The 26,555-nt window shown below is 40.8% G+C and overlaps 1 protein-coding gene across 1 annotated transcript in view; it reads right to left on the reverse strand.

Annotated features, from left to right (window-relative positions):
- Positions 1 to 26,555, reverse strand: part of LOC143975838 (transmembrane channel-like protein 2-A) — a 152,826-nt gene that overhangs the window by 44,676 nt on the left and 81,595 nt on the right. The window contains exons 12-14 of the mRNA XM_077478402.1: positions 16,796 to 16,945; positions 8,100 to 8,228; positions 2,866 to 2,933 (exon numbers count right to left, since the gene is read on the reverse strand). Coding sequence (XP_077334528.1) covers positions 2,866 to 2,933; positions 8,100 to 8,228; positions 16,796 to 16,945 — 347 coding nt within the window. The remainder of the gene's footprint in view (positions 1 to 2,865; positions 2,934 to 8,099; positions 8,229 to 16,795; positions 16,946 to 26,555) is intronic.

Below are 26,555 nucleotides of genomic sequence, written 5' to 3' on the forward strand. Positions count from 1 at the left end.
CCGCTGAAACCAAAGTACGGCGGACAGAATTTAGAAAAATCCGAAATTAGTACGCCGGACTGCACGCTGAAAAAGTCAGCTGAAGCCCACACACGAGAGGATTGTCCGCTGAAATGTGTTTAGACGGACTAAGTACGCCATACAGTCCGCTCGTGTGTACGCGGCAATAAACATCTTAACAGAAGTTTGTTTTGTCTAAATCCATTGCTCCCCAGCATAATATTGTCTTTATTTTAAAGAGGAAATCCAGTTATTTTTTGTTTATTAAAAGTCAACAGCTACAAAATCTGTAGCTGCTGACTTTTAATAAACAGACACTCACCTTTCCCAGGATCCAGCGATGTTTTAATCTGAGCTGTCCCTACCCTCTGCTCTCTGTCCCTGGCACCTGCATCTCAACTGTGGGCACCTGGCTGTGGCAGCTTGCGGCTTTACAGAGGGAGCGACAGGCTTATGGCAGAACAACCCCTTTTGGGTGGAGCTCTGCTTTAATAGGAAGCATCGCAGCTGAAATATTTTGGAATGAAGCAATTACTAATTTAAAATGTCATTCATGAGATTAGACTGTGTCAATCTTCCAGAATAACAGTCCATATAATATTAGGTCTTGTTGAAACAGGCAATTAAGCCCATCCTCCATGAAAAACCATTGGCAGATGCGTGTGCTTCCACCTCAGAGCTGGGTGCAGGCATCCCATAGAAGTTGATGCACATGCAACAGCTGCACAGACACAATCACATCAAAGTTAGCCCCCTTACACACGGTCGGACATTCCGACCACAAAATCCATCAGATTTTTTCTGACGGATTTTGTCCAAAACTAGTGTTGCATACACACGGTCGGACAGAGTTGTCGGAAAATCCGACTACATTCAGGCTAGTAGCCAATAGCCTTGGTCTCGTAATTTGGTCTGAGCATGCATGGCACTTTGTCCGACCGGAATTCCCTACAAACGATCGGACAAAGTCTGATCGGATCATGTTGTCGGAAAATTTTATATCCAGCTCTCAAACTTTGTTGGTCGGACATTCCGACGGAAAAAGTCAGTTGGAGCCCACACACAGTCGGATTGTCCGACAACACGGTCCGATCGGACATTTTCCGTCGGAATGTCCGACCGTGTGTACGGGAGCTTAGACATGTGGGCTGAAGCAGACGGAAGTATGCAAATGCAGAACCTTTTCATTTGGATCAGTGCACCCACTCATGCCCATATGTGAAACTTTTTCATGTGATTGTGTCCTTGCAGTCATTGCATGTCTATTCACTTCTATGAGCTGCCTGCATGCAGCTCCAAGGTGGATGCACACACATTTGCCAGAGCTCTGCATGCAGGACAGGATCAAGGCCAGTACAGACGATCAGAAAGTCATGCAAAAAAATATAATACATTATAATTATATTATATATATAATTAATCTGATCATTAGTATACAGCTTTCGTCCAAATTTTCCGAATTTTTTTTTTCTGTAGTATGAGAATTTTTCGGAATTTGTAAACCTCTTCATTTTCGATATGGATACTAGCATGCAAAAAAAAAACAGACAATCATTCGTCCAATCATCTCATCATGTGTTCTAGGCTTTAATCGCCCATCTGAATGAGCCCTTAGGATTGTGAATCTATTCAACCAGGAGCTAAATCACTAAAAAGCGGCCATATAGATTTTGATTATAGTATCCAACTGATGTGCGATTCTATCAAAACAATCGAAACAGGGAACCTGCAAATAGTTCTAACCTCCCTTGCAATTGGTTTAGACACAATTTAGATCACATTATATAAAACTGAGGTAGATATAATGGATAGTTTTGCATCAATGAGCAGCAATGAGATGCTTTAATCATGGATTTAATTGTTTTTCAAATGATCAGATTATGAGATTACATGGTTGAAATGAAGATATGATAATAATGATAATTTATAATTGTATCTTCCAACCATTGATCAAAATGATCTTCCTTGTGTGTAGCATGATGATCAATTGGGTTGTCAACTGTAGAGTATATTGATTATTCCTATATAAAGAGAATAATGGAAAAATAATTTATCTAAGCAGGTAAAACCACCATTGTTTTTGCACGCTGGTTATAAATATGTCTCTTTAGCCATTCCTTCTGGAACCAATCCTGCATGTAGATGCATATTTTTGAAATTATGTAAATAATTGATAAATCTAATAATAATGCAAAATTATCTAGCAAGAGCTGTGTTCTTCTGCATGATGAGATGTGCTGTGATCTATTTTTCATATGCTTGAGTCTAGTCTGTATTTACTAGTCAAGTAAAATACCTAAATGCATGCGGGGCACTAGGTGTGATGCATCTATTGCATCTATTGAGATTGCAAAGAACTACTCACAAAGGCAGATAGAATTCAGCTTTTAGCTGCGGATAAATGAAGTTATCTACTGCACCTAAACTCAGACAATGCTTTCCTATGGCCCCGTTCACACACTGCATTTAGCAACGGTTTCGTTACATGGGGTTTTGTGCGGTTAGAAAAAATTTATTTGACTGCATCCACAACTGATTTATTGCAGCTATCTGCACATAACTGCACATAACTGCAAATAATCACAGTGTACTATTTCTCCAGTGGATAGCAGCAGCAACAAGAAAAGAAAAACAACAGGAAGCCCATGAGAAATGGCAAGAATGTTCCAACGCAGCTAAACGCAGCCGCATGTAAACGCAAGTAAACGCAGCTAATCGCAATGTACAAATGCAAGTGATCACTATGCCTGGAGTCTTGGAATTTCAAAATAACAATCCATGCTTTTAACAGCAGCAGAACAGCCGCATGTGTCAAAGGGGCTGAATAAGCAGTGGTTTTCTAGACACAACATTCAATTATCTTACCATATCATGCCTTGATTGAAAATAAGGCCAAGAACATTTTCACTTACAGGAAATTCTGAATAGGATGGCTGTAAAAGAAACAAGAGGGTGATCTGTATTTAGAAATATACTTTTTTTTAAAATTATTTATAAGGTGCATAATTAAGCTACAGAAGTTCCATGTGTAACCCTATTATGCCACGTACACACGACCGGACTTTTCGACAGCAAAGGTCCGATGGAACGAATCCGCCGGACAATTCGATCATGTGTGGGCTTCATCAGACCTTTGCTGTCTAAATCTGACGGACTTTAGAAATAGAACATGTTTCAAATTTTTCCGCTGGAACCAGTTCCTATGGAGAAATCCGTTTGTCTGTATGCTAGTCCGACGGACAAAAAACGACGCTAGGGCAGCTATTGGCTACTGGCTACGAACTTCCTTATTCTAGTCCGGTCGTACGTCATCACGAATCCGTTGGACTTTTGTGTGATTGTGTGTGGCCAAGTCCGTTCATTCGGAAAGTCCGTTGAAACTCCCCCGAAAGTCAGTCGGGAAGACCGTCGGAACTTGTCCATCGAAAAGTCCGGTCGTGTGTACGCAGCATAAGAATCTGAAGAACAGACTGATTCTATTAAGGCATACTATACATGCAGCTTAGACAAAGAGACTTAATACAAGCAGGATTGCTGCTGGGCAATGTAACAAGAATAATTAATGGTCATTACCATGTACCAAAATACCATAAACAATACAACACTTAAAACATGTGCAACTGAAGATGCCTAAACCTGTGGATGCTGCTGACGTAAGATTGGTAGTAACTGTGGCTTTTACACACCAACAGCTGCACTTTACAAGCAATATACTTTACAAGCCAACTGTCAACTTCCTCCTGGAAGTAAGTTATAGTCACCCAATCATTTCCACAAGCACCAGAACACACCTCCCCCCCCCTCCCCATTTCCCCGCTAGGTACACATGGCATGACAGGTGTCACTAGGTAGGGCTGAGTGATCTCTGAACATATGTTAACTGATCCTCCCTCTGGGGAACTAACCAGGTTGCAATATAATAGACGATGGACTTACAACATTTGATGATTTCTTTAAAGACTTGTCAAATGTTTTTGTTTGTGTATTGTGTTATGTGTGTTCATTTATCTATTTGTCTTTTTGGTGAATGGGTAGGGATACTACGAGGGGTACAGCTGTGGCCTGTCCATTAGGGGCTCAAGGGCGCTTCCCCCTGTCTCCTCTCTACCACGCACATAGCATGAATCTATCCACGGCCACTGCTGCCGCCCCCTATTCATGTGTCCGGACCCTTTTGGGTCTCCAAGCACAGGAATTACAGCGGCCAGAGTTTTTTTTAGCACCTGATTAGAGCCATAGGCTCTAATAGGCTTAACCTCCCTGGCGGTATGATTATTTCAGATTTTAGGTGCTGAAAGCGGTACAATTATTTTGCATGAAAATTTGGCGTTTTATATTGTAGTCCTGTAATTCTTAGGAATAACTCACTTAAATCTGTCCAAACCTAGTCTAGCAGACATCCCGGGTATGATAAAGTTTGAAAAATGAAATCATAAATTATAATATAATAAATAACTATAAATAATTATACCAAATATTAATATAACAATAATAAACATTATTCAATAATGTAATCAAATCAAAAACACTGAAATTTGCTCAGTTGCAGAATTGTCACTGTCATTACTTTTCAGTATTTGATGACGGATTTCCTCACAAATCGATATCCCTCAATTCTGCGAGTGATTCCAATTTATTATCGCTGTTTTCTAGCTGGTCTAAAACCATTTTTGATGTAAAGGGACAGTTTTGGTTGCTATGGACAATCTCCAGTTTCCAGGCATAAAGAACAGTTTTTATATTATAAAACTGCATGCAGGGCACTGGACAGACCACTAGGGACAAAGGGGATGTCAAATGATTACATACAGCAATGTAATCTGTAAGATTACATTATACTGTATGTAATGTGTGTGTTTCACTTTTTGAATTTGGCGCCGTTCTCCGTCCCCATGCGTCGCAAGGCTGGCAGGGAACGGAGATCGGCTCCATGATAGATTGAGCGGAGGGCGGCTCGCTCGTACAGCGGGGGGGCATCGCTGGATCCAGGGGACAAGGTAAGTAAACTCCCCCTGCATTCAGCGATGTGATCTGGCTCTGGGTTACCGCATTTGGTATAAAATCTCCACCTCGAGCTAGACTCAGGAATACGGCCGGGGGGTTAAAATATTGTTACATAATGGGTTTATGTGAAATCTCCATTAACAGCTGTAAATAATATTGCAATTAGAAATATATTTCAGTTAGAAGGAAATATATTTAAAGTATTGAGTGTTGTGTTGGTGTTACGGTAATTAGTTCAACTTCAAAGGTTGGCCTTTTGTTTTCCCTGATAACATCTCACCTGGGAAGTAAACAACAGCCTTCTCTGACTCATCCAATCAGGCTGTGCCTAATATACATTTACTAGGTACAGTGACCAATTAGGAAGAATTATATTAGCCACAGTATAGAAAGGAGAGGGGGGATATAATGCTTTGTGACCAAGTCCCTCTTTGGTGTGGGAACAGACAGCAGTCACCATGGGCCGATCTGAAGTTAACAGGTGATCTAACACTATACTTGCATCTTATATTGTATTGTAAATATGGTTGCTGTGGGTAATTTGTAAATATCACGTAAGCCAGGGGACCTACACTGTACATTGGGTTGCAAATACTGTCTGGTGTGTAATTTTTATATATTATGTAAACCTATCAATAAATGTGTATTGTAGATGGAACTACCTCTTTTGTATATGATCTCTCAGATCTAGATATGTATATGTCCAAAATCTCCATAGGCAATGCTTTAAAAAAATGTAACGGTTACCAGTTACAGAGGAGGTCTAGTGCTAGAATTATTGCTCTCACACTGACAACTACGATGATACCTCACATGAGTGATTTGAACATGTTAACATTTGCAGGTGCGACTTAAGTTTGCATTTTCTTTGCTTTACTATAGGCAAGGGATTATGTGACCGTATATAGTGTTTAGGAATGAAGACTAGGCAGGGTATTTAGTGTAGTGTGCAGTCAGTAAGCTTAGTGTACAGTATATACCATAGTGTAAGACAAAGTATATATAAAAGTGTAGTGTAGAATATGAAGCAGTGTAGGGCAGGAGTACTGTGGAGTATATAGCACAGTGTACTGTGGAGTATGTATCACAGTGTAGGGTGGAGTATATAGCACAGTGTACTGTGGAATATATAGCACAGTGTAGGGTGGAGTATATAGCACAGTGTACAGCAGAGTATATAGTACAGTGTAGGGTGGAGTATATAGCACAGTGTAGGCCAGAATATAAATATATAACACAGTGTAGTGCGGTGTGTATAAGCCCTTGTACACACGGTCAGAGAATCCGTCGGAATGTGTCCTATCGGACCGTGTTGTCGGATAATCCGACTGTGTGTGGTATGCATCGGACTGATTCCGTCGGAATATCCGTCGGACCCAATTTTCCAACTTGTTGGAAATATTTTCCAACCAACTGGTTCGATCGGACATACTCCGATCATGTGTAGAGAATTTTGATCGGACCAAGTGCCACGCATGCTCAGATCAAATTTCTACATCAAAGCTATTGGCTACTAGCCTGAACGTAGTCCCATCGTAACGAAATTACGTCATCACGTTCTGAATGATCGGATTTTTCGACAACTTAGTCCGACCGTGTGTATGCAACAGTTTCGGTCAAGATCCGACGGACAAAATCCGGCGGACAAAATCCGCCGGATTTGGTTGTCGAAATCTCCGACCGTGTGTACAGGGGCTAACACAGTTGTGATACTAATGAAGTGTTGATGTGTACAATACTTCTGTGTCACCACTGATCCCATTTTTTTTTTCATTAATATATTTAAAAAATTTTTTGCAGTATCAGGTTCTGTTGCTGCATTATCAATACTCCCACTTTTGTGTCACAAGCGGTATTCCTTCTGCATCAGCACAACAGTGGTATACTTTTTTTTCTTGATTGATTTATTTTTTGGTGGCGCAGCAGCACTAAGAATTTTTAGAGTATGCTTGCTGTACCCCCTTCTGCGTCGGAGATGTCCCTCTTTCTGCAGTGGTTCCTTTTTTTTTTCCCTGGGCTTTTTGTTTTTTGTTTTTTCAGCAGCAGCAAAAAAAAATGTCTCCATAATTGCTATTCCATCTTCTGAGTCGCGGTTTTTGCTTTTGTTTTGTTTTCATTTTTTTTTTTGGAGCAACAGTAAAAAAAATTCTGCACAGTTGCTACACCCTTATTTTCTTTATTGAAAAAACTAAAATTATAGAACAGTTTATAGTGCACCAAGCACAAAAGTATTGCACCCAAGCACCATATTTCCATCCCACATGCTATAATAAAAAAAGTTATAAAAATCCCCCCAAAAAATCCTCATCATACCCCAAAGCACCCTTCCCATGCTTGGATAAGGGTCTGGTATTAACCAATTTTTCTTTACATTTTGGCCTGGAGTTCCCCTTAAAATTCATACCAAACTCAAAAGGCCTGGTATAGACTGGGGGGGAGGGGGACCCTACGCCGTTTTTTTAATTGTTTTTAATCTATATTGCTAGGAGCCGTCAATACATTACAGCCGCAAGCAAGTATAAATACACTTTTTTCCTTTACAAATGTTATTTTGCTGCGGCATGTTCTAGATATTGCACAGTTGCATCACTTTACAGGCAGACTAAGGGGACACCCGGGCACAATATTTAAAGGAATATTACATTTTTATTGTTTCTCTTTAAGAATCATAAAAAATCACTGCTCCTGAAAAAGCTATTGTTTTAAAAACCTTTTTTTGCATTACTACATGTCCCCTGGGGCAGTATCGTTTTATGGCAATAACTTGCATATAAGCCTTTAAAATTAGCACTTTTGATTTTTCATGTTCGTGTCCCATAGACTTTAATAGGGTTTGCATGTTTGCTAAAACCTTTTATCTGTTTGTGGTGTTCTGGTGTGAACCGAACTGGAAGGGTGTTTGGCCCATCCCTAATCAGAAAGACTAAAATGTAAACTTCAAGACCATGTCCTAGCATAATGGAACTAAACACTGATAATGCAGTTGATTATTTGCTTTACAATAATAACCTAGCCAAAAATGTGTATAAAGATAGAGTTACCATTAAAATATAACAGTCAAAGGTTTCCCATATTTCCCTTAAACAAAAACTTACAAATCCACCTTCTAAATCCCAGCACCAGCAGTTGTTGAGAAATCTAACCACGACTGCTCGCAAAAAGTCTCCTACAAGAATCATGAGATACGTCATCTGTGTATCTGAGACTGTCAGTTTCACAAATTCCTGTAAAAAAAAGTAAAAAAAAAAAGTTGGGCATTTGTTTAAATAATAAAAACTCAGCACAATGCATTAAAAACTTTTTAATTTGGAGAAATAGATTGGTATCATAAAACTGTGATTTTCATTCTCTGGTCAGTCACGAACCACGAACATGACATTTGTATGTCTGATTACAACTATACTAATAAATAGCTAATAAAAGCTAAAATTTTTCCTAAATAAAAGTTGGTGTTTCTGCCACAATGTCAGTGCCTCTGTACATAACTTTTACCATGCACTGGAACTGCTAGAGCTCTATTGTTTCACTTCTACCTTCCTTACCTTCCTACTCATAGCTCTACCATCTTTCACTTCTACCTTCCTTACCTTCCTACCCATAGCTCTACCATCTTTCACTTCTACCTTCCTACCCATAGCTCTACCATCTTTCACTTCTACCTTCCTACCCATAGCTCTACCATCTTTCACTTCTACCTTCCTTACCTTCCTGCCCATAGCTCTACCATCTTTCACTTCTACCTTCCTTACCTTCCTACCCATAGCTCTACCATCTTTCACTTTTACCTTCCTTACCTTCTTGCCCATAGCTCTACCATAAATTTTTGCTAACTTTCTACAGGTCATCCTGAGCATTATGTTCAAAGTATTGCATAAAATTGTCAGCATCATGTCAGGATGCTAATGTCTTCAAAATGGTCTCTGGAGCCCATGTGCATAAGTCTGCTGTGTACTTTTTTGGTTGCTTGACAAGTACAAGCAGCTGTTGTGGAGACTCGGTACTCTTTAAAAATATTCAGTGTTTTGAGCTGTCCAACCTTGCTTTGATTTGCATAGTTGTGCCTTCTACCATGAAGGGACCACAAGAAGTTACCAGGCTGCAGTTGCATTAGCCACATTGGTCAAAAGAAGGTGAAAGAAATAAAGGAAGTGAATAGTACCAATCACTGTTTACTACGTTATAGTTAGAAGCTTTTATGGAAGAGATGTTACAGGATAATGAAACCAGTCAATAAAATTTTGCATTTCTGAACTTTCAGCCCAGTAAATTATCAGCATGGGCAGCAAAAAGACTTCCTGGCCTTTGAATTTAGATAAAATGTCTTAGAAGGGCCAAAATGGGGGGAAAGGGCTTGTAGGCACTGATCTCTTAAAGTACATATAAAGACTTACTGAAACCCTGTGGGTAGCACAATGTTATAGATCATGGGGAATCTGGGGGTAGTGGGAGGGAAGGATTTTTGCATCTTAATGCTGCTGATATGTGTCCTTCAGCTTCTTTATAGCCTTCCCCTGTCCATGTGCACTATAGTCATAAACAGGGTGCATGTGTGTGTTTTTTTTTTGTTTTTTTACAAAGCATATTTCCTAATTGTTGCTGAGTGGAATGTACATCAGCCTATTTTAGTTTTTTATTGTATTTTTTACACGCCATCCCTGACCACATGCACAACACTGATAACAGCCTGTCCCTGTGCTCATGCACTACAGTGATAACAGGCTGCATATTTCCTAATTGTTGCTGAATAATTTTCTGTTAATGGGCCTTTTTCATAAATGCTATCAACAGTGGAATGTGCAATGTGCCTCAGCACGTGACAGGAAGATTTATAGGGTCAGGTCACACCATAGAAACACAGTCTGGATGCGTTCCAGATGCTGTTCTGCATGCGCATTTTTGATGCATTCCAGTGCATTTTTGATGCAGAACTCTTTTATCTTAAATTTAAATAAGGACATCTGTGTTCCAGTGCATTTTTGGTGTGTTTTACAGTGTTCCAGTACAGTCCAGTGCAGAAAAAATGCAGCAAGTTCTACTTTTTTTATGGAACTGGAACGCACTGGAACTGCAAGTGCTGGTGGAAACTATGCCATTGAAAAACATATAACCAAGGCGTTCGACAGGATCCACTGGGGATACATGAAGCAGGTTTTGATGCAGTTTGGTTTCTCAGGCCCCATACTTTTGGCAGTGCTGGCCCTGTACTCTTCTCCTTCTGCACAGGTTTACACATCTAATATGTTGTCATCAGTTTTTGATATATCGAATGGTACGAGACAGGGGTGCCCCCTGTCCCCCTCCATTTTCAATCTCCTCATTGAGTTACTGGCGGAGAGGGTGAGATCCGACCCCTCCATCACTGGCTTTAAAGTCCAGGGCAGGGAACACGTGCTGAATTTATTTGCAGACGACATTATCTTATTTTTAACCACCCCAGCCATCTCTCTTAGACAGGTTCATCAGACCCTGAAGGAGTTTGGAGATATCTCTTTCTATAAAATTAATTCAACTAAATCCTTAATCCTGGGTCTGGACATTCCCCCTCCCCTAGAGGCCGCATTGAAACAGGAATTCCCTTATAGCTGGAGCACGGAACACATTACCTACCTGGGAATCAAAGTAACGAAAAAATTAGTTTTCATCAGTTGTCATCAGTTTTTGATATATCGAATGGTACGAGACAGGGGTGCCCCCTGTCCCCCTCCATTTTCAATCTCCTCATTGAGCCACTGGCGGAGAGGGTGAGATCCGACCCCTCCATCACTGGCTTTAAAGTCCAGGGCAGGGAACACGTGCTGAATTTATTTGCAGACGACATTATCTTATTTTTAACCACCCCAGCCATCTCTCTTAGACAGGTTCATCAGACCCTGAAGGAGTTTGGAGATATCTCTTTCTATAAAATTAATTCAACTAAATCCTTAATCCTGGGTCTGGACATTCCCCCTCCCCTAGAGGCCGCATTGAAACAGGAATTCCCTTATAGCTGGAGCACGGAACACATTACCTACCTGGGAATCAAAGTAACGAAAAAATTAAAACAATTGGCCCCTTCTAATTTTTCCTCCTTATTGACAAAACTTAAAGCTGAAACCGCCCAACTGAACAAAACTGAACTGACCTGGACAGGACGGCTAGCCACCTTTAAAATGATTATTCTGCCACAAATTCTGTTCCGAACCCTCACGATTCCCCTAGGGGATGCTCATTTTGGTCCCTTTAATGCACTACTCAAACAATTTATTTGGAGAGGCAAAAAACCAAGATGTGCTAAATCATTGCTGGTGATGCATAGACGGGCGGGAGGTATGGGGCTGGTGGACCTCCGGGATTACTATAGGGCCTCACTTCTTACACAACTTAAACACTGGTTTAATCCCTCCTGCGAAACTCCTTGGGTCGCGCTGGAAAAGGCCCTATGCCCGACAGACGACCTGAAATTATTGCTTTTCTCAGACACTTTGAAACCACACCCTGTGCATACCCTTCCTCCTACTATCCGGGCCTCCTTGATGGCCTGGAAAAACATATAACCTACTTTCCATGCGTTTTTGATGCAGAAAAAAACACAATGGATTGCACGTGGTGTGAACTGGCCCATAGAGAGGAAATTGTGGAAGACATAACACAAAACATGTCTAAACAAGGACCTTTATATCAGTATCACAAGCTGTTATTAGATTTTAATGGTTGGGTTTGCATCTACTTTAATAAACTTAGCTTTTTTAATGCAGGGTTGAGGAACATCTTCTTATGTTTCCTGCTTTTGTGCACAAATCTGTACTCCCAGAAAACCTTTTAAGGACAAGTCTGTCTGAAACAATTGATTGACAGCTAGCTCTTTAATTGTCAACATCTTAGCTTTGGTTTTAATAAATGTGGTATTTTCCCTTTTTTTGCATTGTTTGAAAAAAATAAAATACGTGCAAGAACAATGTGTACCTAAACCACCTCACAACATAACACTCACATTCACTGCACTCCTCTATTCCCATAGATTGCCATAGATCTTTCTGCAGTATAGAGGAGAGGTTTGTTTACACATACCTCTCCCCGTTCTTCAGCTATGTGACCCAATCCCGGGACACCAGTGGCGATCGGGTCGCGCGACCCATGGCTGGGCACTTAAAGAGCAACGTACCTGTACGTTGATGTGCCCAGCCATGCCATTCTGCTGACGTAAATGGGCAAGAGGCAATCCTTAAGTGGTTAAAGTGGTTGTAAACTCTCCCCCACAACTTTGTCCCATGTAAATCACAATAAAAAACATCATGAGCATTACTTGTAGATGTCTCCTTACTTGCTTAGTATTGTTGTAATGATTTTTGTTCTTTAAAATGTGGTCACTGAGCATGCCCAGATCTCCCCGATTTACGGTACACTGTGCTTGTCTGTCTATTATCAAGACTTCCTATGGCACAACACTGAAATCCCACGAGACTGAATAATAACTTAGAGCCTCCTACTGCACCCCATGTGACCATGTGACATCACATGCAGTGTAAACCTGGGCATCGGACAGCATTACTGCAGTCTTATCAGCTGAAGCTGATAATACTGGCATAGGCATACACTAGATAATTGGCACAAGTATATACTATGAAATAAAACAAGTCAGCTATGAGCAGGGAAGCAGGGTTGCCATAGAAATGTTGGATTGAGAAGGAGGCTTGGTTAACAGTACAGGAAGTGCTCAATGTAAGGGCGGAAATACACTCTACTGGGGACTCAGAAAACAATACTTAAGATGGCGCTGCCTTACCCCTGGAAACAAGCTTTTTTAAAGTCTCTTTAAACAGTAAGTAATACGTGATTTGGGCTGGATTACAGTGGCTATAGTTTGATAATTACTCATTGTAATGGACTAAATGAAAAGAAGCATCAGAGTGGGAGAGTTTACTTCCTCTTTAAGGCCTGGGGCTTCCTTATTGCCTAAGAAGATTACCCACTTTTCATTGCTGTCCATGCCTGTGTTTACTTGACTAGGACAGAGATTATATTACATTACAAGGAAAATAATTAATTAATAAAATGGAAATCTGTAAATGGTGTAAATAAAATAAAATCATAAAAACTACTTCTCATACAGAAGCTCTGTCTCTGAGCTGGAGAAAGCACAACAATTTGGTAAACAGGAAGTGCAGAGACACAGCGTAAATCAGGAAGCTCATGGAAGGAGCAAAGAGTTCAAGGTTCACGGGGAAACAAAACATAATGCAAGGTTGTATAAGCAATCAGGCAGGGAGCTGTTCAGCATCTCAGAAGGCTCATTGAAAAGAGTTACTGCCAGATACATCAGAGGTCCAGAGCAGATCCAGACCCTGACACTTGACATCATCAAGAACTGTGGCAGAGAGGTTGTTTGCAACACATCCTCAAAGTACAGTGTACTCACCCTGTATTTCAGGGGTGTCCAGTAAATTTTACATTTGCGGTTTGCCTGGGAAAATTAGCATTTTCTAAAATGGCTTCTCCTCTATGTTTTAGAATTGTTGCAGTATCCTACTGCCGCCACTAAGTGTCAGTGACACTAAGGGCAATAATTATGGTTTAGTAGAAAATCTTGTGCTATTGATCCGTTATGCAAAGAGGTCAGAGATGGATGTGAGAAAATTTTAACCCTACATAGGTACCATCCCAAGCAGAGCAAAAATCTAAAACAAAATGTGTGGGGTGGGACTTTGTGTTATTTGTAGGGTTTAATAAATGCATATACTAAAAGGCTAAAATATAATTCATCTTTATTTTCCATATACAAATGCTTGAATAAAAACATTACAATTAAATGTTGACAAGATTATAAATATAGATATTGGTAGATATTTTAATCATCATTAACTAAAGAAACAAGGGGTTCAAAATTTTTTGATCACTCGAATAACAACATTACAACATATTACAAAGCCAGCGGAGTAGAGCTCAATTTCATTTATTTAATGCCCCACAGTGTGTCAAAAACCTCCCCACTGGACTGACTGAATAATTGGTATTATACAGGTGAAAAGGTTTCATTATATAATCTTGCATAATTAGACGCTTAGGCAGAAATATAGCCATTAATCAATATTAAAATAAAATTATATTTTCTAGGGACCTATACCCTCCTGTCTGTTTTCCTACTTGTCCCTTTGCTTCTTGCTTGGTTTGACACACTGTGGGGCACCAAATAAATGCACCAAATAAATGTAATTTAGCTCTAATCTGCTGTCGCATTTTGAATGACAGTTACGCGGTCATGCTACACTGTATCCAAACTAAATTTTTATTATTGTGCCCACAAATAGAGCTTTCCTTTGGTGGTATTCAATCACTTCTAGGATTTTTATTTTCTGCTAAACAAATAAAAAAAGACAGAAAATTTTGAAGAAAAAACATTTTGTTTTTTGTTTCTGTTACAAAACTTTGTAAATAAGTAAGTTTTCTCCTTCATTGACGGGCACTAATAAAGCGGCACTGATGAGCACCGATGAGGTAGCACTGATGGGCACTGATGATGGGCACTAATATGCTGCACTGATAGGCAGGGCAGGATTTACCATTGGGCTTGACTGGGCTCAAGCCCATGGGCCCCGCCCAATAGGGGGCCCCGCAGGCCCCGCCGAGATACATAGCCAAATGTACTCGGCTCGGCTCCACTCACAGTCCCGCCCTATGATGGACATAACACAGGGACTGGGCGTGACTGTGAGCTGAGCCGAGTACTCTTGACTACTCTTGGCTCCGCTCGGGACTGCGAGAGGACCTGAAAGCCTTCGAGAGGACCCAAGAGGACCTGAGAGACATTTTTAAACTTCAAGACTGCAATGACAAGGCTACACTGACAAGGCTGCAAATGACACTGACAAGGCTGCAATGACACTGGACAAGGATGCAGATGGACACTAATAAGGCTGCATTGATGGGCATTTAAATGTAAGTTTTTTTCCCTTAAACTTCCCTCCTAAAAGTTTTTTTCCTTAAAATTCCCTCCTAAACTTGGGGTGTGTGTTATACTCCGGTGCATGTTATACGCTGATAAATACAGTAATGTATAGACAGTAGGGCCCGAAAGTGACTCAAGCCCTGGGGCCCCCACCACCCTGAGTCCTGCCCTGCTGATAGGTGGCACTGATATGCAGCACTGATGGGTACACATAGGCAGCACTGATGGACACTGAAAGGAGGCACTGATAGGTGGCACGGATTGGCACTGATATGCGGCATGGATGGGCACTGAAAGGTGGCACTGATGTACACTATTGAATGGTACCGAAGGGCATCACTGATTGGCAGGCATCCATTGTGGGCACTGATTGGCATCCATTCTGGTCACTCATTGTTATCCCTGGTGGTCTAGGGATATTTAATATTTTGCCACAAGTTTCGACAAACTTTTTTTCTTTTTTTTGCACAAAGTTGTCACTAAATGAAATATTGCTCAAACAAAATATAAAATATTTCATGGATTTAACATGCCTATCAGCAAATAGCTTGGAGTGTCTACTTTTCAAAAAGAGGTACTTTGAACCCCCAAACATTATATATATTTTTTAAAGCAAAGACCCTACAGATTAAAATGGGCGGTATTGCAATTTTTTCCACGCAGTATTTTCGGAGCAATTTTTCAAACGCAATTTTTTAGGAATTTTTTTATTTTATTTTAATGCACTAAAACACACTATATTGCCCAAATGTTTGATGAAATAAAAAAAGATGATCTTATGCAATACATGGATACCAAACACGACATGCTTTAAAATTGCGCACAAATGTGCAGTGGCGACAAACTGCTGTATTTATTGGCGTATAACACTCACTTTTTCACCATGAAAATTGGGTGCAAATAGCATGTGCGTGTTATACGCCGATACTTAAATTTTATGTCTTCTTTAAAAAAAAATATTTTTTCCTGAAACTTCCCTCTTAAATGAATCTTAAATTGAATGTGCGTGTAATACACCTGTGCGTGTTATACACCGATAATTACGGTACATACATTTTTAAAATCCTTTACAGGTTACCACTTTGGATTCACAGAGGAGGTCTACTGCTAAAATTACTGCCCTCGATCTGACCTTTGCGGTGATACCTCACATGCATGGTGCAATTGCTGTTAGAGACTCTTGGTATACTTTAGTCTTATGCCGCATACACACAATCGGAATTTCGGCCAGCAAAAGACAGATGAGAACTTTTCATCAGAGAATGCTATTGTGTGTATGCTCCATCGGAATTTAGCTGGCCAAATTCCCAGCAGCAAAAATTTGAGAGCATGTTCGGAAATTCCGATCGTGTGTATGCAATTCCGAAACACAAAAACTCACGCATGCTCAGATTGAACTACGAGATGGAAGCTATTGGCTACTGGGTATTGAACTTCCTTTTTATAGTCCCTTCGTACGTATTGTACGTCACCGCGTTCTTGAAGGTCGGAATTTGGTGTGACCGTGTGTAGGCCAGACAGCTTGAGCAAAATCCCATCGGAATTCCGTCGGGAAAACCATCAGAGCTTTTTCCGACCAAATTTCTGATTGTATTTATGCGGCATTAGGCTATGTTTAAACGGTGGTTGGGGGTGGCAAAAATGTTTGGTTGAGCCACGTTTTTACCACCCACCAACTGTATTGTACTTCTCAAATATAACTACTAAGATTGTACCCAGTAGACGATAACTCTTTCCTGTATTCATGCATCCGTGGTCAAAAGGATAAAATAGGTTAGTTTTAAATTGTATAATGTCTGAGTAGAAAGGTTATCTTAACGAGAGAAACAAACAATATATTCTCTGGTCTACACATACAAAACAACTTACAATTCCCACATTCGTTTCCCAGCAGGGACCTCTGGGCATATCAGCTGGATGAATATAAGGTGTTGATGTGCTCCCATTGCTTTGCGAAGAGTTATAAAGGTTGTGTAATAATATTTCAGTTTGGTTCTTTACTGCTTCTTCCTCTACTAACTGAAAACAGAATGATCATTAGAAGACCATACAAGTAGTGATTACTAATGTGATAGCAGAATCATAGACTGGCAAATTTCAGTATCTAAATGCACATAAGAAAAGAATAAAGTTTGTATCAATGCCTGGTGAACATTATTCAAATTCAGAACCCTGGATTTATTGGCAAAAAAAACCCCTTGCCGAGACACTCTTATCAATATGTGTTGTAGGAAGTGGAAAACTTGGGCTGATGCAAACGGGGATATTTTCTAAAACTGGTGCAAACAGAATCTGGTGCAGCAGTGCATAGTAACCAATCAGCTTCCAGGTTTAAAGCCCCATACACACTATCAGATTTTCTGCTGATTTTTGTCTTCAGATTTACCAAAACCATGTAGTGCAAGGGCCTGCCTGATTACATACAAATTGAAACGCCTAAGGTTTGACCTCATATTATATGGTTTTGGTAAATCTAAAGGAAAAAATCTGCAGAAAATCTGATAGTGTGTATGGGGCTTTATTGTTGAAGCTTAATTGAATAAGCTGACATTAGAAGCTGTTTGGTTACTATTCACAGCTGCACCAGATTACGTGTGGACCAGTTTTTGTAAATGTTTTATCTATCAAACGGAACTTTTTTCTAAAAGCATAAAACAAGAAAAATTTGCATAAAAAGACGGGCAAAAATAAATCCCATGTAGTACACCCCCTAGAGAGCCGCTGATAGTTTGTGTCAATTTCATCCCCTTAGCATACACATTCTCTCTCTGGATCAAGAAGCAGTCTTTTTTTTTCTTTCTTTCTTTTTTATTAGGAAACAATGAACTTGGAAGGAGATAGGGAGCATGGCATACCCCAGAACTGTAGAAATTAAATGGCTGCACTTGTCCACTTCTTTACAAAAAGACTTCAGCTGCCCCTATACAACACCCGACAGTAATGTACCCCTGCTTGGTTGTTCTGGCTGTACTTCTCTCAGCAAATGTTCCATATAATCTGTATGCTGTCTGTGATCCCAAAGACTAAAGCACTACACAGTCACTCTTGCAGCACTGGGGTCTTACACTCACTCAGCCACAGGATCAGTTGCCTCCTACCGACATCGACAAGCTATTTCTCCTTAAAGGAAGATGAGGACTCACTCAGCCCCTGAACAACTTGGGCTCTGTCCCACAGCTTCCCTCCCTACTCTCTTCCCATGAGCTCTCTCCTGACTAGGGGTGAGCTTCGAGTTCGAGTCTAACTCATGTTCGGCGTACAGTGAAAAATTTGGGGTGTTCTTGGCAAATTTGAAAAGCCGCGGAACACCCTGTACAAGTCTATGGGAGAAATCTAAAATGCTAATTTTAAAGGCTAATATGCAAGTTACTGTCCTAAAAAGTGTTTGGGGACCTGGGTCCTGCCCCAGGGGACATGTATCAATGCAAAAAAAAGTTTTCAAAAATGCCATTTTTTGGGAGCAGTGATTTTAATAATGATTAAAGTGAAACAATAAAAGTGTAATATTCCTTTAAATTTCATACCTGGGGGGTGTCTATAGTATGCCTGTGAAGGGGCGCATGTTTCCCATGCTTAGAACTGTCCCTGCACAAAGTGTAATTTCTGCAGGAAAAAAAGTCATTTAAAATCACTCGCGGCTATAATGAATCGACGTGGGGTTCCCCTAAAAATCCATACCAGACCCTTTATTCACGCAACCTGGCAGGCCACAGGAAAAGAGGGGGGATGAGAGAGTGCCCCCCCTCCTGAACTGTACCAGGCAACATGCCCTCAACATTGGGAGGATGCTTTGGGGTCCCCCCCAAAGAACCATGTCCCCATGTTGATGGGGACAAGGGCCTCATCCCCACAACCCTGGCTGGTGGTTGTGGGGGTCTGCGGTCAGGGGGCTTATCAGAATCTGGAAGCCCCCTTTAACAAGGGGACCCCCAGATCCCAGCCTCCCCCTGTTTGAAATGGTAAGGGGATACAAAAGTACCCCTACCATTTCACAAAGAAAGTATAAAAAATCATTAAATAAGACAAACACACTTTTGAAAAAGTCCTTTATTAAAAAAAAAAAAATGAAAAAAGATTCCAGCGGTGGTAATCCACTCTTGCTATCCGGCGACGGATGATCATCTCTCCGGGGTCCAGCAATGGCTGATCTGATCCAGCGACGGGTGATCTCTCAGTCCAGCGCAGCGCAGTCCAACCTCCCTCTGTCTCCACTGTCGGAAACACTGCGGGATCCCAGCGGCCTGACGTTTCTTATATGAGGAGGGCGTGGCCACTTGTCATCTGACCCCGCCCCCTCTGACGCAAGTGGGGAAGCCGGGCTTCCCCAATGACGTATGGATGACCCCGCCCCCCTCTGATGTAATGCAGGTTTCCACATCCACATCCCCCTAGGTATGAAATTTAAAGGAATATTACACTTTTATTGTTTCACTTTAATCATTATTAAAATCACTGCTCCCGAAAAAAACTGCAGTTTTTAAAACTTTTTTTTGCATTGATACATGTCCCCTGGGGCAGGACCCAGGTCCCCAAACACTTTTTAGGACAGTAACTTGCATATTAGCCTTTAAAATTAGCACTTTAGATTTTGACCATTCGAGTCCCATAGACTTTAATAGGGTCCTAAAGTTCACACGAAGTTTAGGTCTGTTCGCAGGTTCTGGTTAGGTGTTAGGCTCATCCTTACTCCTGACCCCTTGGATTCCAGGGATCCTCTTCATCTAGCCTAGCTGGGATTTCACTGTCTTCCTGCCCACAGGGCCCCCCTCCAGGCTGGACCCTGAAACTCTGTTTTATCATCAAAAATTACAAAATTTACACCAGTTAAATACACCAACGTTGTTATAAATTTCTCTGGAAGCAGCTGTTCACATACAACCAACCATAATGCCAGTGCTAATTGTAAAAGGCAGAGGTAGCCTCATATTTGTAGTTAGCTGAGGTACTATTGAGCAAATCCCATATGAAGGGGAAGACAGAAGGGAGGTAACCAAGGGACTATGAAATCATCCCAGGCAAATTTGGCCAATACTCATTAAGGTAGACCTCAACCCTCAGTTAACCATACATAGAACCCCCTAGGGTACTGCTCAAATAGTGCTGGCCACGTATTAATTTTCACTGGGATATACAGTATCTCACAAAAGTGAGTACACCCCTCACATTTCCTCTTCTATTTCACACAACGTTGGCAGAAATTTCTCCAGAAGCAAATGCCAGTAACTACTGTATTTTGATTTTCAGCAACATTGCAGCTTGAATTAAACTGTGGTCTTACTGACAGCTATAAATTAGCCCTGGTGCTACCATTGGAGTCACTGCTTTGACAAGTCCATATTTAAATCAGAATTGTTCTGACCCTAGTACAGTATGTGACAAAAGTGAGTACACCCCACACATTTTTGTAAATATTTTATTATAACTTTTCATGTGACAACACTGAAGAAATTACACTTTTTACTCACTTTTTTGCCAGCGGTTTAGACATTAATGGCTGTGTGTTGAGTTATTTTGACGGGACAGCAAATTTACACTGTTATACAAGATGTGCACTCACTATTTTACATTGTAGTAAAGTGTCATTTCTTCAGTGTTGTCGCATGAAAAGATATAATAAAATATTTACAAAAATGTGAGGGGTGTACTCACTTTTGTGACATACTGTACTGTACTGATTGAAGACTATGTTATTCCGCAATCAGACAGCTACTGATGTTCAAGTGGGAGCTCCGGAAGTTGTAGAGAACAAGCTCAAGGGCCTAATGGTCTCCAAGTCGAAAAGACGTCCACTCTTTGACGTAACAACGGCAGGTATACTCTCACTACACCATCAAGGAGAGTGGACGTCTTTTCAACTTGGAGACCATTAGGCCCTTGAGCTAGTTCTCTACAACGTCCAGAGCTCCCACTTGAACATCAGTAGCTGCCTGATTGCAGAATAAACTAATGACTGACATGGATATCTCCACTTGAATTACGAGCCAGCCCAATATACAGCTTGTTTAAAGAGCGGGGCGTCGATTTGAATTGGCCGACAAGTGGATCCGTGTATGACCGTGGACTATAATTGTTATTGTACACGAGAAAAGTTGTTTATCGGGACACTACTAATTGATTTATATCATCAAGGGTAAGCAGCCTGTGAGGAGCCTGGATATTAGTAAAATCTGCTAGCAGTTCTCTGAAAACCATCTGAAAGCTAAGTATAAAAATTGATGAACACTGATACATATAGCTGTGCACGGTATGCAAAATGAAACATTGTGTTATATGCCTCTCACTGCAGTCTGTTATCTAGATAACTAAGGACAATATTGATTGATCGTTTAATCGTGCAATGGAAGCATTTGCTTTGAGCAACGGACTTTGGCTAAAGTGAGAATTCCTTTAAAGTGCACTCAACGTTTTGAAAAGTTGGAAACTGACTGACACCTGAAAAGTATCAAAATTTTAAATAATTAAGTTAGCTTATAACTGTATAGAAACGTTTCTATTTGAAGAATAGAGACGGCTTTACTAAGGGAAGCTATAAGTCCGGACGTTTACTATTCCTGGGAAATCCATGTGCTGAGATTCCAACTATCTAGAATTATTTATTATTTGATTATATATATAAAGTGACTAGTGTCTTTCTTGGAATCTCAGGATATGGTTGGTGTGTGAGATACCTCCGTCTGTGTATATGTTTTATGTTGGTTTATTGTTTTGTATGTGTCATCTTTATTTTTGGTTACAGGTATATAGAAATATTTTTTGAATAATCACATAGGTGGTATGAAGTCATGAGGGTATGTATATTTAACACGTCTAGGATTATTTATGAATTAGTTATTGTACTTTATGAATTTTTGGCAGTTATGGTATTTTATCGCTAATTAAATAAATAACTTTTTTATTTATTTATTTATACTTCATTATTGCAGCCTATAGTAGCTATCTGTTTTGCTCCCTTGTTTTCTTTGAAGGTGAACCTTCCTTGTGTTCCCCTCAGGGGAGATATAGTTTTTTATACTTAGTAAAATTAACTTTGTAGTACAATAACCTTCCAAATGATTCCAGTATTTCATGAGTGAATGGTAAAGACACGACCGGGTTTGATAGGAGAAGAATAATATCGTCAGCAACAAGATTAACTATATGCTCTTTTCGCTGGGCTTTGAACCCTGAAATGTATGGGTGAGATCTAATGGCTTCCGCCAGGGGTTCTATCATCAGGTTGAATATTGAAGGTGATAGTGGGCACCCCTGGCGGGTTCCATTCGTTATTCTAAAAGTTTTGGACAGTAGCCCCGAAGTGAATACCTGAGCAGAAAGATTTGAATAAAGTGCCAATATAGCTGATAGAGCTTCATTGAAAGCCAGATTTATGCAACACCGCCTCCATGTTACCCCAATAAACTCTACCAAACGCCTTCTCTGCGTCTATTGAGAGAAGCAGAGAAGGCGTTTTCTGGGTTTCAGCTTGATGTATGATATTTAGTAAGCGTCTCGTGGCATCTGATGCTTCACTCCCTTTTGTGAATCCTGTCTGGTCCGGTTTTACCAGCTCTGGCATAATGTCAAAAATCCTGCTCGCTATCACTTTGGCATACAACTTGATATCTCCATTAAGTAGGGATATGTGGTGAAAGTTAGCTGGTGTATCTGGGGATTTCTCTGGTTTGGGCAGAGTGATTACATAGGCCTTGAGCATTTCTGCTGGGAAAGTACCGGTTGTCCTGGCTTCGTTAAATACAGACAATAGTTGAGGTATCAGTGTGTTGCTGAAATGCTTATAATAACCATTAGAAAGACCATCTGGTCCCGCGGCTTTTCCCAAAGGCAGGGATTGGATGCCTTTTTCTAATTCGGCTGATGTGAATGGGGCACTTAATTCTTGAAGTTGGGTGTTCGATATCGAGGGTAAGTGTAATTTAGCTAAAAAGGTGTCTATGTGCTCCTTTGTTGGTTTAATTGTGTTGGAGTAATAGTCTTCAAATTCGTCCGCTATTGCCTGTGAGTTTTCTATTCTATCTGCCATTGTTGGATGAAGCAAATGTGGGATTATTGTCCTAGATCTTCTTTCTTTTAAACGGTTGGCCAGGAATTTACCTGCTCTATTTATATTTCCATAGTAATTAAGTTTAAGCCTTTTCATAGCTTGTTCATGTTGCATGCAGTACAATTACCTAAGCTTAAATCGCAAATGAAATAATTTTGTGGCTAGGCTCGTGGATGGGTTTGATTGGTCACGTTGTTCTAGTAAGCGGAGCTTGGTTAAAAGGTTAGTTAATTTGGCTGAGTGTGCTCTATGAATGTTAGAGTTTAATTCAATTAGAACTCCCCTGATAAAAGCTTTATGGGCGTTCCAATTAGTATAGGGACTAGTACTATTGGGGTCGTTAAAGCGAAAGTATTCCTCGAGCTGTTGGGATATTTCCTTTTGATATTTTGGATCTTGTAATATTGTCTCGTTACTTCTCCAGATGAGTGTCGTGGCATGGGCATTACCCCCTTCAATTTGGACCAGCACGGGAGCATGATTGGACCATGTGATATCTTGAATAGATGAGTGTATAATTCTATGAATCAGACCCTTATCTGTCAAAAACATATCTATTCTGGCATAGGAATTAAATCTGGGAGAGTGATATGTGTAAGATCTGTCATTTGTGTTTAAGCAGCGCCATACATCGTACAATCCTTCTTTGAGCAACAGTTCACAAAATTTAGGGAAATGGTTCCTGACTCCAGAAGAGGTATCTAAGTCCTTATCTAAAATCATATTAAAATCACCACAAATCCATATGCTCCCCACTCGCATATGCTCTATTTTTTTAATGACTTTTTTTAGAAATTTGAGTTGGTGCGAGTTGGGAGCATATATACATGCAAAAGTGATGGGAATCTTGTTGATATTACAAACCAATACGATGAACCTTCCGTCCGGGTCAACAAAGAAATCTTTAGGTTCAAAGTTCACAGAATCTTTCACAGCCACCATTACTCCTCTTTTCTTCGCCGTGAAGGAGGAGTGAATTATATATGGAAAAGTTCTGGTGCAAACATTTAGGCATGGCTAGTTTATGAAAATGCGTTTCCTGAACCGCCAGTATGTCTTCTTTGTGCTTAACTGTCTCTTGCCATAAGGATTGCCTCTTGACAGGATGATTAAGTCTTCTTGCGTTGAGTGAAAGTATTCTAATACTCATAGAAGTTCTTCCTGGGATGATAGGTGTTGCTGTGCCGAAGTTCTCTATGTTCAGATCCAAGGGAATGTCCTTTCTTGTAGATAAAGTCTTCATTCTGTTGTCGTGTGTAGAGGGCTTCTGTGGATATACGTTGTACACTAATTCTGGCTTTTAGTGTGGACCAATAGTTGGTTGCTGTACTGCACAGTGCATCACGTGTATCAAGATTGTGCAATCTTTGCTCATTCGGATTAACAAATAGTGATTGTTTGCATAGGTGATTTTTGGTATTCGTAACTCATGTATTCTTTGAAAAACTGAACACTTCTTCTCGCCAGAGACAAATAAAAAACAGGCGCCAAAAAATAAACAAAAAAAGAAAAAACAAAACAACAAAACTGGAATAAGAAGCAAGGCCCATTCGGGTCGGGCAGCTTAGATGCCCAATTGTGGGGTCTACGGTATGGTGACTTGTACCTTGAACACTCAGGGAATCCTATTGGAAACTGTGGATGGGGAGTAAATTGAGTAAGTTTCAAGTATAGCTCACATTCGATCTTCTTTGTTGTTTGACTTGCCAGTCTTGGTGTAGCTTGTTTGGAGGTGGTCCAGCCTGCTGGGGTGGCTCTGAGACTGAGTTGGGAGGGATGATTTGCCAGTTTTTCAAAAGTTGCAGTCCTTCTTCCAAGGATTTGATGAGGTGAGTGGATCCTTTATAGGTCACCTGTAGTTTAGCTGGGTATTTCCATTTATACAGTATCTTGTGATTTCTCATGGCTTTTGCGATTGTCGCCATGTTGCGACGTAGCTGTAGAGTGTGTTGTGACAAGTCCGGTAGAATCTGTAGGTTAGTAACTAGATCTGGGAGATTGTCACCCTTGTGTAGCGCCTCCAGGATTTTTTCCTTGGTGTGGAAAAAGTGCACTCTAAGCAGGACATCTCTAGGTACCTCTTGAGGAAGAAAGGTTGGCTTTGGGACCCTGTGGATGTGGTCGATCATGAGGTCCAATGATCAAAGAGACAGGACAATTGTTTGAAAGCAGTCCCGAGCGTAGACAGGGAGTTGTTGTGCCGTAACCATCTCAGGGATCCCCCGAATCTTTAGGTTGTTCCTGTGGGAACGATCTTCGAGGTCCGCTATTTTTGATTGCATTTTATAAATGACATCCTGATGTGACGCGTGAGAGTCCACCAACGCGTTAAATGAAGAAGTGACATCACACATTCTCGATTCCACCTGGTGTACTCTATTACCCAGATCATTAATTTCAGCTCTACATTGTTGAAAACATGTCAGCATATCAGTTTGTAGGGATGTTCTCAGTGACATCAACATCTCGTTTAGGGTAACATTTGAAATTGGCTGGCCTGTAGTTGTAAAGATTGAAATTGGATCTACCTGTTGCTGGGTTACCGATTCACTGCCTTGCGATCCACTCACCTCCATATCCAGCCCAGTTGTTCTATTGGATGTAGGAATATCAGATTCTAACCTGGGTTTGGATTTGACAGGGCTCCTTGTCGATGGGGAGTTGCAGAGAGTGTCAGAATCCGACAAGTGTGCTCCTGTCCCAGCGTCCATCCCCGCTGTTTGCATGTCATCCGCTCTGCTTACTGAGTTAGCTGGCGCTGCTGGCACATGAGGTTGGGGAGTACCGTCCTGCGCTCTGTCCTCCCCGCCATCTTGCTGAAGCCCACGGTTTATGGCCGGGTAGAAGTCCGGCAGTTTCAGCACATTCGGTTGGTCCTGCGCCCTTCTCCGCATAGTTGTCTAGTAGCTGGGTGCCTCCCGTGTCACCGCCGGGTGCGCTGCTATTGATGGCTACCATTTAACGGGCTGTGTGGCGTTGATTCCCCGAGTGTTGAGCGGAGCTCTCTTAATGTGCGGCCATCATGCTGCGCGGTCGCCACCCCCCCCCATATCCTGACATTTTGAGCGATCGTAAGCCTCTATTAAGTGGAAGGAAAGGATCCCCCCTGGCTCTGCTCCATACACAGTGGGAACGCACAGGAACATACCGTTCCGAAGGGATCCAACTCCCCTCACCTTCTCTACATTCTGTTTACCCTACAGCAGTAAGGTAATCATTTAGTACAACCACGGGTGTCAGTGACACTGAAGACACATCTTTGCACTCAACGTCACAGTAACAGCGGATATTATCACCACTTAGTGTTCCTGTGAAACACTTGCACATTTGCACTATTTTGCACACTGGACCCTGAAGAGCATCCAACATTGCACTATAGACTTTATATATTTATGTTTATCCCTGTGATTTATTTTGCTTATTTGCACACTTTTGTTTATTTTTACACATTTACGTTTACACCTATTTATATATTTTGCACATTCATGGATTGCACTCAGTAATACTGTCAATTACGTTTGTTTGGATTTGCACACTGTATAAATATTTTTATATTTTTTGCACGTTAGCACTTTATTGCGAGAATTA

Source organism: Lithobates pipiens, unplaced genomic scaffold (assembly GCF_037356315.1).
Source record: "Lithobates pipiens isolate NorthernLeopardFrog02 unplaced genomic scaffold, aLitPip1_a1.2 Scaffold_13, whole genome shotgun sequence".
Taxonomy (NCBI): domain Eukaryota; kingdom Metazoa; phylum Chordata; class Amphibia; order Anura; family Ranidae; genus Lithobates; species Lithobates pipiens.